Source organism: Lactuca saligna, chromosome 6 (genome assembly GCF_052625555.1).
Source record: "Lactuca saligna cultivar CGN05327 chromosome 6, ASM5262555v1, whole genome shotgun sequence".
Classification (NCBI taxonomy): Eukaryota; Viridiplantae; Streptophyta; class Magnoliopsida; order Asterales; family Asteraceae; genus Lactuca; species Lactuca saligna.
In genome coordinates, this window is record NC_136422.1 from 27,179,606 (window position 1) to 27,194,107 (window position 14,502).

General features: G+C 33.4%; 4 protein-coding genes across 4 annotated transcripts; 3 read left to right on the plus strand and 1 right to left on the minus strand.

Annotated features, from left to right (window-relative positions):
- Positions 1-2,239: 2,239 nt before the first annotated feature.
- LOC145000904 (membrane magnesium transporter-like protein) lies at positions 2,240-3,588 on the plus strand. Its single transcript, XM_078960206.1, has 4 exons — positions 2,240-2,408; positions 2,488-2,540; positions 2,644-2,744; positions 3,327-3,588. The coding sequence occupies exons 1-4, from the start codon at positions 2,330-2,332 to the stop codon at positions 3,415-3,417; spliced, it is 324 nt and encodes a 107-aa protein (XP_078816332.1). The 5' UTR covers positions 2,240-2,329; the 3' UTR covers positions 3,418-3,588.
- A 252-nt stretch (positions 3,589-3,840) lies between these two features.
- On the minus strand, positions 3,841-5,180 carry TAF8 (TBP-associated factor 8). The gene has a single exon (XM_078960205.1). It carries the CDS (start codon positions 5,030-5,032, stop codon positions 3,956-3,958), a length of 1,077 nt encoding a protein of 358 aa, XP_078816331.1. The 5' UTR covers positions 5,033-5,180; the 3' UTR covers positions 3,841-3,955.
- A 2,180-nt stretch (positions 5,181-7,360) lies between these two features.
- LOC144999874 (actin T1-like protein) lies at positions 7,361-8,460 on the plus strand. Its single transcript, XM_078959032.1, has 3 exons — positions 7,361-7,580; positions 8,084-8,162; positions 8,250-8,460. Exons 1-3 carry the CDS (start codon positions 7,429-7,431, stop codon positions 8,316-8,318), a joined length of 300 nt encoding a protein of 99 aa, XP_078815158.1. The 5' UTR covers positions 7,361-7,428; the 3' UTR covers positions 8,319-8,460.
- Positions 8,461-11,012: 2,552 nt separating this feature from the next.
- LOC144999787 (thylakoid lumen 15.0 kDa protein) lies at positions 11,013-12,550 on the plus strand. The gene is made up of 6 exons (XM_078958950.1): positions 11,013-11,324; positions 11,568-11,671; positions 11,746-11,836; positions 11,927-11,995; positions 12,091-12,200; positions 12,283-12,550. Exons 1-6 carry the CDS (start codon positions 11,105-11,107, stop codon positions 12,373-12,375), a joined length of 687 nt encoding a protein of 228 aa, XP_078815076.1. The 5' UTR covers positions 11,013-11,104; the 3' UTR covers positions 12,376-12,550.
- Positions 12,551-14,502: the final 1,952 nt, after the last annotated feature.

A 14,502-nucleotide genomic window follows, 5' to 3' on the forward strand; every position in this document is an offset into this window, starting at 1 on the left:
GACCCGAATGTACAGTGAGGAAAAACTCACCTCACAGTATGACGAAAAGTTGAATCGTAAACTACTCCAAATACCGTCTCTACATGTCACCTATTCAACAGATAGAGACCAAGACTCAACTATTGCTCAAAATACCCAAAATACCCTTAAGTCAAACTTGGTCAAAGTCAAAGTCAGCGAGTCAACACAGTTGAGTTGACTCGAGCCTCGTATGCAGGGCATACTTCGGAGGTACGTGAGGTGTACAAGCATTTGAGGCATCAGGGCCATATCTGTGTACGCGCAACATACCCTGCGGTACGCCTAGCGTATGCAGTTGCCCTCTTCTTAATCCATTAAGTGCTTAAAACATAAAAACTCAACATCTTAATGCATTAAGACCCTCTATAGCATGTATAGAGAAAAACTAACCATGGAGACCACATTTTTATGACTTAAGACCCCTCCTAAGGTTTGAGAGGATGACTTATTGGGTTAAGAACATACCATGCTTAAGAATCACCATTTTTGGGACAAAAAGTTTCTTAAAGGAGGAAATGACTAAATCTACAAGATGGAGTGATCAAGATGCAAACTTTATACCTCCTGGAGGTTGCTAACAAGAAGGAAATCTCAGATCCAAGATGATTCCAAGCTCCAAGCTCTTCTCACCACCTTCTTCTTCTTTAATAACACTTCCAAAACACTTAAATGGACTTAAAAATCACTTTTCTCACTTAGGGTTTGCTTGGGGTCGTTTTTCACAGAAGGAGGCTGATGAAGAAATGAGACATGAAGCTATAATGGGGTTTAAATATGAACCAAACCATAAAAATTAGGGTTTGCATAATCCTCACGTACGCCCTGCGTACAAGGTGTACGCCCACCGTACCACACTTGGGCAAATTACCATATTACCACTATGGGCCATTTTACAATCCTTTTTCAATCCTAAGGGCCAAGATGCAGTATTATTCACACATATGGTTAAAATTAGAAGTACTTCATCATTGGGATGTTATAGATAAAACTCATGATCTTCTCTAGAATTCATATAATCTTACCTAAGATATTATTGTATTGATTGATTTGTCATCAGTCAATGATTTCTTGATTATATGAACCAGTGTGTCCTCAAGTGCCGTATACACATGAGCTCGGTGATTTTTGTCTTCAAAATGCATTCCATAATTTTAACCACATGTGTGTGCATAGGTGTTGGAGTACAACCACACATAAAAGCTTGTAAACTCATTATACATATATGTTTATAAACCTACTAAGAGTTTGAACATTTTCCTATGTAAGACTCATTCCCACAACCACTCTATTTGCTAACTTTATTTCCAAATACTCATTTTTGAGCTTCGATATGTTATTCACACATACTCCATTTTGGACACTACATATATTGTTTTGAAGCTCTCATGAAAGAGAACACAAGCCACAAATGATTAATTATATGTGTGTGTGTGTCAAACGTTTAATAAAAATACATAAATTTTATTAAATTTTCCAACATGAGGTTCCACCAAATGCCAATTGCGGTTTCTAGTAGGGATGAACAGTTTTTTCCAAATCCCGATCCCGTGCTGGTACCGTACCGGAACTAGTACCGAACTGTACCGAATTTAAAAATATGGGACTGTACTTGGTACTCAAAATACATGAAATTCGGGAATCGGTACTGTTGGTACCCGTATTAGTACCGAAAACCGGTACCATTCCTCATACCGGTGATGTTAATTCAGTTCGGTACTCGGGATTGATTTTTGACCAAATTCGATTTTCAGGAAATCGGGAACGGTACGGGTCTGTACCGGTTCCGTCCCTCGATCATCCCTAGTTTCTAGGTAGTTCCAACATTCGGGTTAGGTCAAACCTCAGACCGTTTACAATCCCATATTTTCCAAAACATCATCTCTCTCTCTCTCTCTCTCTCTCTGTCTCTCTCTCTCTCTTATTAATTTTTTTTTCTTCATATTCTCGTATAATTTCTCCGTTATATGGAATTGGTTTGATACATGAGCATTAGTTGTAATACACAAGCAATAAACTTTATATAGATGTTTCGGTCAGTTTTGTAATTATCTCTAAAATGAATTTAAGGTATTAAATTTTTTTTATTGCAAGTTAAATGATAATATTTTAGGATCCAAACGAACGTCCTGAATTTCTTAGGGGAGAAATTTGTCAGTTGAGTACAAGTACAGGGACTACTTGTGTAATTAAATATTTTTTTTATCAGTATCGCTATTCCAATCGTCGTCTTTTTATTCGTTTCCTAGTAAAATCTGTAAACCCCAAATCCAACTTCCATTAATCGCCATCGCCGGCGATCGCTTCAACCATGACAAAGAGTATGAGCTTCGTCGTCGGCGTCATCGCAGTTCTCATGCTCTTACACGCTGCTTACTCTACCATTCAATGTAACTCTCTGATTTCCTTAATTGCTTGTGGTTTTGATTTTCATCTATCATAAACTAACTTTTTTTTCTCGATAATCAGATAGGGCTTTGCTCAAGATCACCGAGGATGAGTTTTCCGGACCTCCATTTGAAGTAATCTCTCCCTGTTACTCTGTGATTTATACATGTATTTTCTTTTTTGTGTGTTTGTGAATCTAATTTGGTCCTCGTTTCTCTTTTTGGGTATAATTTACAGGTGCTACTTGAATTGGCATTAGTATTGGTTTTGAGTCTGTTTGCTGGATTAACAGTTCCAGGGAATTTCCGATCTATACTCCCAGATTCAGACGAGAACAGGTACTTTATATATAAAAAGCGATAATTGATTTAAACTTAGGTGAAATCTGATTCTATAGTTAGTTTCCAAACAAGTGGATACTTGATTCTAATTGGAAGCTCTTTTTTCCAATTTCTTGTTATTCAACTGATAAGTTTTCTTCTTGGATTCTTACGTATTGCATATAAGTCCTGTATTTGAATTATGAAACACCTTATGCCTAGTTTTAGAATTAGAAGATCTATTGAGTTGAATTATGAGACCTTTATTATTAGTAGTTTGAAGCATTTAGCTTAATTGCATATACCTGTTATATTTTGGTATCATTGGCACATGTACACTTTGAAAAGATTAAGGTTTTAACTTTTAAGTTTATGCTTGAAGATTTTTCACTTTGCAGATTTGTAATAGTATGTGCTTCATTGCTTAATTCCATCAGCGCACCAAAATTATCTTGAATTTCTTGTTCTTTTTCTTTTATGTTTTGCATCATCATCCATCTCAATGAAATCTTTTCTATGTTTCTTTGAGCTTTATCTTTTACAAAAATGATACATAAAGAAGGGGCAAAATTGTAATTTTTGGAACTTGTTGAAATGCAGGGTCGTGTCTCTACCCGCAAATATGAACTTTATGATCTTCAATCATCGTGGAAAGGCGTTCCCTACAGAAACCGGGTTAAAGCTCAACTGAATTTAAGAACAAGAATTTTTTTTGCTGAATTTAAGAACAAGACCTTTTAGTATTTATTTCCTTCAAAATACATTTCACTTTCTTGAGACTTGTTAGATTGTTTATGTGTCATAATGTTGCATTAGTACTGTTTTAGATATTTGATTCATATGATAAAATGATTTTGGTTAACCATGTGTTCACTTACTATTTTGTGACTTTGTTTGTTCTTCTATGAATATGTTTGATGAATAATGGAGTTAAGATGCGTCTGAGTGTTTAGATGAATTAAAATAAAATAAAATAAATAAAAACGTACTTATTGACTCAAATAAGCAGTTTCTGATAAGCTAAAAAATAATAAACATACTTCACAAGATTTAACAAATTTTAACAAATTCAAAAGGACAAAATGGTTTTTTTTTTTTTTTTTTTTTTTGCATGATAAAGCTACAATCTTTTCAAAACTATGAGGAACTACTATAAAGATTTCACACAGAGCACCTACACAGATCTAATGTCTATGTATATCATAAAGGGCAATTCAGTAATTTCATCTCTACAACTGAGCAAGATCCAACCTGTTCTCCATAGATTGTCTCAAAATATACTCAGCTCTCCTCTTCTTCTCATCCATCACATCATCACGCCCAAACCATGATGAAATCCTTCCAGTACCCCTATTCCATAACCTCAAATCCAAGGAATCACCAATCAGTTTCCTTCCATTACTAAAATTCAATCGAACAGCAGGTCTCTTATCAAGAACATCTCTTTCAGTTTCACCATTCTCACCAGATTCAGAAACCCTACTATTCAAAGCTTCAATAACAGGTGCAAACGCCTCCAATATAGACACATGATTCTCCAAATTCACATCATTCACGTGTTTATCTGACAAACTAACTGGCTTCTCACCGAATCCAAATCGGATCTTCTTGCTACTGCCATTTGCGACCTCAGAAGAAGATGATGTTGGAGATGATTTAGACAGCAATCGTTTTTGTAAAGTCAACAATGAGTTTTCTGCTTTTCTTCTTTGTCTAGCGAGCTCAACTTTATCTGATCTTGGATCTGAAGTCCGCTCGTTCCATACAGCAGAGTGAATGTAAGTATGGGGATCTGGAAATGCAGGTAGCCAATCAGGTACGTGTTTGAACTCTGGTGTTTCACCCATTTGGAGAAAACTTGGGGTTAATCTTCTATCTCTAACAATCGGAAAAGTGGGAATTGGTTGAGCAAAAGGAAGTTCGTCTTCTTCAATGGCTTCAACGTACTCCATGATCTCCTTCATGGAAGAACTAGAACGGATCAAATTTGTACAGGTTTCTGACCCGCCTGGAAACCCGACAGAAGAACTCAAATCCTCCAAGCTTTGAATTACGTCGAACACATTGCACTCTGTTCTATTGGCTACATTAGCGTAAAACTTTGAGGTTTTCCCTAAATCTTTCACGTACCTGATAGCAATATCGGCGAGAGACTCTAGAGCAGAATCGTTAACACTGTGGAAACCAACACGCTCGCATATCTGAGCTACTGCTACTTTTGCGACTGCTCTACCGAATTCATCAGCGGCTACTCGAATTTTCTTTTCATCGAACTCGTTGTCGTCTACTCCACCTCCATTGCTCATATTCAGACTCTCGTATCATGAAGGGTTCCTCGATAACGAAATTGAACTCGTTCGAAATCAGGAACTTGAAAGAATTGGAACCCTAGCGATGTGAATTGATCCTGATATCACAATTTGGGAGATACACAACAAAATTGAATTCACGGCGTACCGTTTGTTTCGTGGGAATTTGAAATTTGAAGGGAATCACTACAAATTCGCCTATTGTGCAATCAAATCAGGAGTTTGGAGATCCCAAATATCAATTTTGAAGAGTAATTCATGAAAGTGATTTTGAATGACTTGATGAACCCTAGATCCTGATTGATGAGTAAACCAGGAGAGGGGGTGGTATTTATAGAAGGGGAGAAAATTACGAGTAAGGGTAGGAGTTTGGAAAAGACGATACTACCCACTAAATGTTTGCCCAAAAGAAATATTTTTCAATAAATAATTTGTTTTTTTATACGTGTATCCTTTTATATTTCTTTCTATTTATCTCTTTATCCATCTTAACTATCAATTTAAGATCCATCTCTTTCTATTTATCTTTCTATTCATCTTAAATATCATATTTAAGATCCATCTTATATCATGTTTAAGATATATAGAAAGAAAATATAAAATGATATTTAAATTTTCTATTTTTTAATATCTTGATTTTTAATAGGATTATAATTCAAAGGTTTTTTTTTTGGCAAATATATACAAATTAATATATGAAAATCAAGACATTAATACACATGTAAAAATCACAATGAAATCGTTACTAGTGGCAATAAATCATGTTTAGTCATTTTTGAATTGATACGTATAGTTAAACAAGATGAAAATTAACCGACCCAACGTGTTTATTAAATAGGTTGAAATTAGGTTCGCATATTTAGTTTTTGGTCAACCCAACTTGTTTAATAAATATGTTAACTCGAGTTCACCTATTTAAATTTCAAAATAAACATTAAAAACTCTACAAATTATTCAAAAAAAATTATATGTCAAATACAACTCATATTTATAGTTACAGAACATAAATTCAACTTTATATGGTTATGGGGGCATAAAACATATTAGGTCAAGAATTAACATAAATTTGTATTTGTGTAGAGACATGCTCTTAGAAATAGAAGCTATAACCCCATGTCATTCTACAAATACAACCCATTTTGAATAACCTAAATCAATCACTTGATATTTCTTCAATCTAAGAACTTAAAATGCATATTACATACATACATATCAACTAGATTTTTCTTTATACAATTTATGAATTTAGAACGATTAAAAATAGTTTAACATGAACAATTTACATATAAACAACACCAATAGAACCAATGGTCCCATATAAATGAAATTAGGAGGCAATAGATGTTTGACAATTCTACCTTCACCTGAGGTTAGATGTCTACTTCTAGAAATGACTCCCGACATAAGCAACGGTAGCATGGAATGGCCCAATAAGATGGTGTAATAAACATATGTAAATTGTATACCCATTAAATATAACACAATCTCATCTATAAAAACGTGCCTCGAGCTCCGAAGGGAGATAAATAGATATAACTGCCAAATTCACCCTCGATATGTAATTATACAAAGTAACTCATCTATGAAGAGCCTTCCTGTTAAGTGGAAAACTCACTTGTCTCGATAAAATCACAAACAATAGGTCTTATTGATCAACGCTATCTATTTTTCACTGTGATCCTTAGCTACATATTCATTCAAGTTAGAGGACCGTGAAAATATACATCTAACATTGATATTTATTTATTGAATTTTATTCCAATAATGTGTAGTTTTAGTGATATGATTAAGCCTTCAATAAGCATGAAGAAAAGGTTTGGATGATTGGGATCAAATGACCTTCTAATTCAATATAGGTCTTGAAGGAATTGGTGATCTACTAAAACCAAGGTTCTAAATAATGTAAGGCGTGACTTGGCGGCAATGTCAAGCATCAAGTTTTTCCGAGCCTTGGCGAGTCATGACGTTTGTAAGACGCGACTTAAGGAGGCAAATTTCTATATAATTAATATTTTTATATGTATTTTCAACTATTATTCATTTTTATACACATATATGAGTTAAGACGGCGTATTGACAAAAAATGGTGGCATGTGCAAGCCTTGGAGTCGTGGCGCACCATAGCGAAGCCATAACGAGCTTTTTAGAACCTTGACTAAAACCCTTTAAAGAGTTCAATTACCTAGACCTTGTTTTCCAAACTCATAAGCATGAGTAGAAACCTTAAATATTTTAGGGACCGTGAAAGCAAATAACAACAAAACGAGGGACTAAAAATGTAATTAAAGAAAATAAGAAAAGCGGATAAGTCGAGATAAAGGCACACATCCCTCGGTTTCATTTCATCCCCTACCTCCTTGTTACCAAAACCCTAGCGCATACAGAGAAGATCAATGGAGAAGTACTTTGGAAACGCGTACAGAGGAGACCCAGGTGTTCCACACTCTGGTCCAGAGAAATTCCTCTGCATATGGGTCGGTTCAATGGCTTACTCCGCCATGGCTTGGTCCAACCCCTACATGTGGCAACTCTCTAATAGATTCAAGTATTCATACACCTCTCTTCCCTATTCAATTTCCATTTTTTCTAACATTTTCGTCAATTTCTCGATGCCTTCCTTCGATTGTGTGTTTTGTTCGTTTAATTTCTCATCGAACGTAATCACTTCGCTTCTATTTTAGGCGTAAACAGGTCGAAATTTTCTGCTAGGGGTTCTAATCATCAAAACTCACAGAAATGTTTTTCGTTCCATGTTTAAAGTCCCATGAAAATTTCACTTAAAGTTCAATCAGTATTGGTAAAGAAAAGGAATCGCTTGATATAATTTCTGTGTTCTTTCTGCTCCTTACTTTTCAGGATGAATTTGGGAAAGCTTATATTATGTTGCCATTAATTCATATATATCATTTGCCGATCTTACCATAATGTAGAATCCAAGAAATTTATCTCCTTTTTATCATGTTCTAAGTGCAATAAGCATCACACAAACTCAAATTTTTATGTTTTAACCTTGTATTTGTTTGATAATCGATATACTTGAATGTTTAGTTGGCATGATCATGCAATGCTACATGAGCAATATCATTGGAAGAAGGCAATGCAAAAGAAACAGCCATACAAATTTTCGGTATGTATATATGTATATGTATATGTATAAATATGCCAAAATATTATGAATTTGATCGAGTTTTTCTGATTAATTTTCTGTTTATAGTGGAATGAGAACTGGAGCAAAGAAGCTCGTGATTCATACTACTACAATTGGCCTGTTTACTTCCCTTAAGGTTTTCACCTTCATCAGCAAAATACAATTTAAATAATTTTGTAACTTGTAATGTGAGATTTTGTGGTTTTTGTAAGAAATTTTAAGTCATGTGAGACTGCTCTGGCCTCAACATTTCTAAATTGATTCACTTCTAAATTGATATTATTGCTCCTTATGCACACACAAATGCGAATGTCTTAATAAAAATAAGTTCAGTAATAACAATAACTGTAACTAAATATATAAAAAAATGTTATTTTATAGTAAAACATTTAGCATACGATGTTTTGATTTGATGTGTAGGTATGGTTTGAGTTGAAAAAGCTATGGTGTTAAAGATGATTGATTTTTATTTTTTTATTTTATGTTGTGATTGGAGTGGCATATAGTCATTCTTGGTCAATATGGTTAAAAAGATGTCATTTAAATGAGGGTAATGTAAAAATGAGGGTGTTATATCTTTAAATAAAATACTTTAGGTGTTCTAAATGCAATAGGGACCTTTAAACCGCTACAACTACATGAGAAGTCGACTCCTCCTTGTGTCTTGTGGATAAATTTAAAAAATAAATAAATGGGGATCATATGATTATGAGGATGCTTAAAGATAGAAGGGGTTAGGGATATTTGTTGCATATATATTGCAGCTGCTAGAGTTTTGTGCAATATAAGGGCACCATTGAAATTGAAGGGATAATTCTATAGGGTGACAGATTAGCCAATGATATACAAATCCAAATGTTGGTCAATAATAAGTTGTAGAAAAATGAAAGAATGAAGATTAAGGTGGGTTGGACATATCCATAGGAAGCCATATAGTTGCAACATTGTAATAAATACCCAAAATTTGGGTAGGAGAATGATACAACATAGAATTGGCAACCGAGTCTTTTGAGAGTGGATATGGATAAGATGTCTTAGATCTGTTAGTTGTAGATAGGATCTCGACATGGTTCCTAGTTGCCATCCTAGATGAACATCGTTAGAAATGCTCTGATAGTTGAACCTTTTAGTTTAATTTCATATAATGTTAATAAATTGTAAGATAAGTTACATTTTTCGTTTTTGTGTATGTCAAAAGTTAAAGATTTCATCTAATTAACAATTTTTCAGACCATCATTGTTTTATTTTGTTATGGTTTTCATTAATGGTAGATGTAAAATGATTATTTTGCACTTGTGAGTTTTGAAGAGGACAATGTAGGTTAGAAACGAACCATATTACACGAAGTAAAAACAAACAATGAAAACATCCAAAGATCAAATTGCGACCTAATCCATTGCAATGAACATTTAATTCATGAACAAAAACCACATAATTATGGAGAAGAAACAAAGAGCAATCATGTGTTACAGGAATTAGTGTTTATGCTGGAGATCTGGATACCCTTTGGTTCGTGTGAATATTTAAGAATTGATATTTCTACCTTATCCATGTGTTGCAAGAAATTCAACATAGGATAATCTAAGAGAACACTTACGAATCTAGACACAGTAATCGTAAGCCAAATTGCTAGAAGGATTCTATATTCGTCTGAAGAAAAGAGAGCTAAAAGTTGTGTCCCTCTTCTCAAAGAAAAGAGTCATTTATATAATAAACGAGATTTAGGGTTTGCCTCTTAGGGTTGACCGTCATGGGTTGCTTTGGAAGCAAGTAAGGGAAATCCGGAATTTAATGAGGAAATTAATGGTTCCAAAACTGACGAATTCGTCAGTTACCATAATCACCCTCAATAATTTGATTTTCTCACTATGTTCCCATATGTAAAATTCAGAGATCCCGCTAGGGGTGCTGCCCCTAGACCCCGCCAAATGGGCGCTACCCCTTTGGAAACCCCGGACTCAGGGGCGCTGCCCCGGAACCCCGACTTGTCATCGAACCGACTTCTAATTTGATCTTATATATGTGTGCACTCAACACATACATGTACATATATTAGAGTACAAATTATGAACCCCTAGCTCATATGTTAGTTCCAATTACATTAAATAACATTGTGACACTAAAATTACCAACATCATGTATATGTACATAAACTGCATGACCCATTAAGGTTGTAAACATCGAATGATAGTAGTTTGTTTGATATATTTAACCAAAGATCATGAACAAGATAATATGTCCTTGTTAACTAAGTAAACGAACAAGAACATATGTCTCGTTCGTTCTTTTATCCTTGTGAACGTTTAATTTTCTATCCGTGAAGGTTCATAACTCAGATGTTACATACACCATATCAATAAATGATCTATTAGGAAGTCTCATTGGACTTATTTATAACCGACTATTTTTTACATTTTGAATGCTTGAAGTTTTGAATGCCTAACTTATCGTCTATCTTCTTATACTTATTATAATGTTGAACATGTTTGCAAAGATATTCATGAAATTTATTTAAACGAAAAGAAAAAAACATTAAAAAATATTAATGCTTAATTTCTTAGCAAACACAAAATGTTTTTCGTTTATGTAGTTGTGTTCGTTTACGCATTTGTGTTCGTTTAAAGCTATAAAAATTCCATGTTGGAATTATAACATTTGTAAAACCATTTAAAGCTATAAAAATTCCATGTTGGAATTGTAACCTTTGTAAATAATTTTAAAGCTATAAAAATTCCATGTTGGAATTGTAACATTTGTAAAACCATTAGTGAAACTTGAAAAATATATTAAAGTTGAAGGACCATTTCCGCTTCTTGTTCTTTGCATGATTCCAGAGATATCCACGGTGATGATCATCTTCTCTAATTCCTATCCATAAAACAATACCATTTCCATATCAAGTTGATTCATAGTAACAACAATGGCAGCTGTTCAACTTCATTCTCCCTTTCGATTTCGAAATACTTCGCAGAATTCTACTCATGTAGTTGCTACCAGAGCATCATCATCATCTGCATCTTCGAATCTACCCATTTCAACCCCCAAATCATCAGATTTCGGTCGATTGATTTCTAAACTTAAATCCGAGTCTCTGAATTTTGCGTTATCCGGAACCCTAGCTCTCGCAGTATCTTTTTCAGGTATTTATTCATCTTCCATTTATCTTTTTGTTATCCAAATCTTAAATTCGTTCCCTGAGGGAAACGCTACATTATACATACACAATAACATTCTACAAAAATCTCACTTTAAGCAAATTGTGCAAGAGCAAATATCTCACATCCAGTTTCGATGAAGGATATTGAACAAAATTTCGTGATCATCACTTCAAACCAGCTTGATTTTAGATTCAGTTGCCTTTTGAATTTACAGTTATTATGTAGGAGCTGGATTTGCTGAAGCAAAAGTTGGGGTAAATAAGCCAGAACTGCTTCCCAAAAACTTCACCACAGTCATCGATGTTGCAGGTTTCCTCTCAGATGGTCAGGTATGCCATCATTTCTGGTATCAAATGTGTGAAATTTTTTAGTTAGAACTTCATTTTTGCATAATTTTGTTCAGGAGAAAAGGCTTGCAAAGGAGATTGATTCGATTGAAAAAGATACCGGATTCAAGCTCAGAGTTCTAGCTCAGAACTATCCTGATACCCCTGGTATGCTAAATTGCTAATTATCTTTAATAAATTAGTATTTTTCGATCATGTTAATTACTTTCTTCATGCAATTATATCACACTTATATAGGATTAGCAATCAAAGACTTCTGGAAAGTTGATGATAGAACTATTGTTTTTGTAGCTGATCCTACATTTGGTAAAGTTTTCATCTTTCATTATCTTTTAAATGAATAATAATAATAATAATAATCATAATAATAACAATACATTAATAAATTTAAAACTATGCAGGAAATATTTTGAACTTTAATGTTGGGGAGTCTGTGGATTTGGATATACCACGAAGCTTTTGGAGTCGATTAGCAGGGAAATATGGGAATATGTTTTACTGGAAAGAAAACGTAAAAATGCTGTTTTTTTTTTACTGTTTTAACTTTTACTTTTATAAAATGGTAAATAAATTTTATTATATAAATGAAATAGGGAGAGGATGCATCTGTTGAAGCTGCAGTTATGGCAATATCTAATTGCTTAAGAGAACCAGTGGGAGCTAACAATTGTGCAGAGGTAAAATAAGTGGCCGGGTAATTACGAAGAGAGGAAAAAAAAAAAAAACTTTTACAACTTGTAACTCATTAAATTTAATATCTTGAACCAAAATTATTGTAAAAATCGTGTTATGTATTTTGTTTTTTTTATCCATAATAGCAATGTAACTCATTTTCTATTAATGTGTATTGATATTTTATGATTTGATAATGTTTGTTAGAAAGCTTCATCTTAAGCTGTTATTGTGCCATAGCTTATGAAAAAAGTTTTTGATTAGATGTAATTGACTATGGTATTATTGAAGGCTAATTTTGTATGTATCCCCAAATTGTTTGTTGTATCCTCCTATGTGTGAGTTGTAAGTGACCAAGTGTGCCATTTATGTTTGATTTTTTTTATTATGTGAGTGAGGGATACGTATAGGCGGATTTACATTGGCTTCCGAGGCAGTCTAGGATGTCCCTCAAAAAAAGTTTAGTAGTATAATATTTTTTGGATTATACCTCAGAAAAAAATTAGGATACCCTAAAAAAATTCAGGTTATTTCTAAATGATCGAAAATAGAAACTAGCACAATGGTCCAAAATTTTGAAGCTCATACCAATTAGTTTACTGAAACAAACATGTATAACATGTAGGAACTATATAGCGATATCTAGAATGTTCTTGTAAAGAGATAAAACACTAGTATAAATAGGGGTGTAATCATTTACTTCAAACCATCAAGAAAGTTGTCTTGTATACTTGAAGAGTTCTACAACAATACACATACTTGTTTTCTTATCAAAGTCTTTAGCCTTAGTTTCTTGTTTGCTAGTTCATTAGTACATCATATGAGCGAAATTTGTCTGACTTAGTCAGCAGTACGCTAAGTGGTACTTGATATTGATTAGTCAAAAGAGTCATTATCTAAAAGGAGCCTTAAATGTGGATAATATCACTCTAACCCTTTTATATTGATCACATCAACATTCAAAATACCCTCTTCATGGACAATCTAATCATAATAATGATATAGGTAAAATACTGAATCTTAATCAAGTAAAGAGACCAAACTCCATCACCCCATATTTGATATCATAACCTCTCACCCCTACTAAAAATATAGTAAAATATACATGTCTTTTTATTTGTTGAAAAGTCGCAAACTTATAAAATTGTGAGAATGTGAGAAATATATAAAATTTAGAACCATGTTGCAAGAAACTTAGAAAAATTTTCAAATTGTGAGCTTAAGTGTTATTTTGATATTTTGGAACTTGTAATTGATTATTTAGAAGGTTAGTGGCTTTAGAAGTGATTTTTCATTATTAATAATAATAATAATAATAATAATAATAATAATAATATTAATCATAATGAAAATGTTACATGATAATGTTATATGATAATGTTATAGAGTAAATTACACGGATGGTCCCTATGGTTTATGGTAATTTACGTGTTTGATCCCTAACTTATTTTTTTAACTCAGAAGGTCTCTACTGTTTGTTTTTGTTACGCACTTGGTCCCTGTCTTACCTAAAGATACTATTTTTCCCTTGATATTTTAATTTATTTAAGTAAACACACCCCCAACCCCACCCCACTCACCTTACCTTACATACCCATCATTTTTTCTTATTTAAATAATAGTCGTTTTAGGTAAGACAGGGACCAAATGTGTAACAAAAACAAATTGTAGGGACCAAGCACGTAACAAAAACAAACTGTAGGGACCTTCCGAGTTACAAAAATAAGTTAAGGATCAAACGTGCAAATTACCCCAAACCATAAGGACCATTCGTGTAATTTACTCAATGTTATATGTAGGATTATTTTTATCAAAACCCTATAAATTCTAACTTTCTATTTTAAATGGCCAATAACCTATTTTGTATATTATAAGTCACTAAAGTATCAAATTATATGTCATAAAAATCATTTTGCAAAAAAATAAAAATAAATAAATGAAAGGGGCTATCCAGTAAAAGAAAGTTGATGTGGCATTTGACCATGTGAAAGGCTTATGTGGACTTTGAAAGTTGATGTGGCATTTGAACATGTAAAAGGCTTATGTGGACTTTGACCAAGGGTTAACGTGGACTTAAATGAATCATGATGTGGAACTGACTTTTTGCCTTTGTCTGTCCGAAAGCCAACAAGATTTCTTTC

Excerpts from the sequence above, each read along its gene's own strand:
- LOC144999787 (XM_078958950.1), top strand. The coding sequence starts at position 11,105 with ATGGCAGCTGTTCAACTTCATTCTCCCTTTCGATTTCGAAATACTTCG. Across the intron at positions 11,325-11,567 it reads TCTCGCAGTATCTTTTTCAG|GAGCTGGATTTGCTGAAGCA; the intron begins GTATTTATTCAT and ends GTTATTATGTAG. Across the intron at positions 12,201-12,282 it reads TGTTTTACTGGAAAGAAAAC|GGAGAGGATGCATCTGTTGA; the intron begins GTAAAAATGCTG and ends TAAATGAAATAG.
- TAF8 (XM_078960205.1), bottom strand. The coding sequence starts at position 5,032 with ATGAGCAATGGAGGTGGAGTAGACGACAACGAGTTCGATGAAAAGAAA.
- LOC144999874 (XM_078959032.1), top strand. The coding sequence starts at position 7,429 with ATGGAGAAGTACTTTGGAAACGCGTACAGAGGAGACCCAGGTGTTCCA. Across the intron at positions 7,581-8,083 it reads CAACTCTCTAATAGATTCAA|TTGGCATGATCATGCAATGC; the intron begins GTATTCATACAC and ends TTGAATGTTTAG. Across the intron at positions 8,163-8,249 it reads AACAGCCATACAAATTTTCG|TGGAATGAGAACTGGAGCAA; the intron begins GTATGTATATAT and ends TTCTGTTTATAG.
- LOC145000904 (XM_078960206.1), top strand. The coding sequence starts at position 2,330 with ATGACAAAGAGTATGAGCTTCGTCGTCGGCGTCATCGCAGTTCTCATG. Across the intron at positions 2,409-2,487 it reads TGCTTACTCTACCATTCAAT|ATAGGGCTTTGCTCAAGATC; the intron begins GTAACTCTCTGA and ends CTCGATAATCAG. Across the intron at positions 2,541-2,643 it reads TTTCCGGACCTCCATTTGAA|GTGCTACTTGAATTGGCATT; the intron begins GTAATCTCTCCC and ends TATAATTTACAG.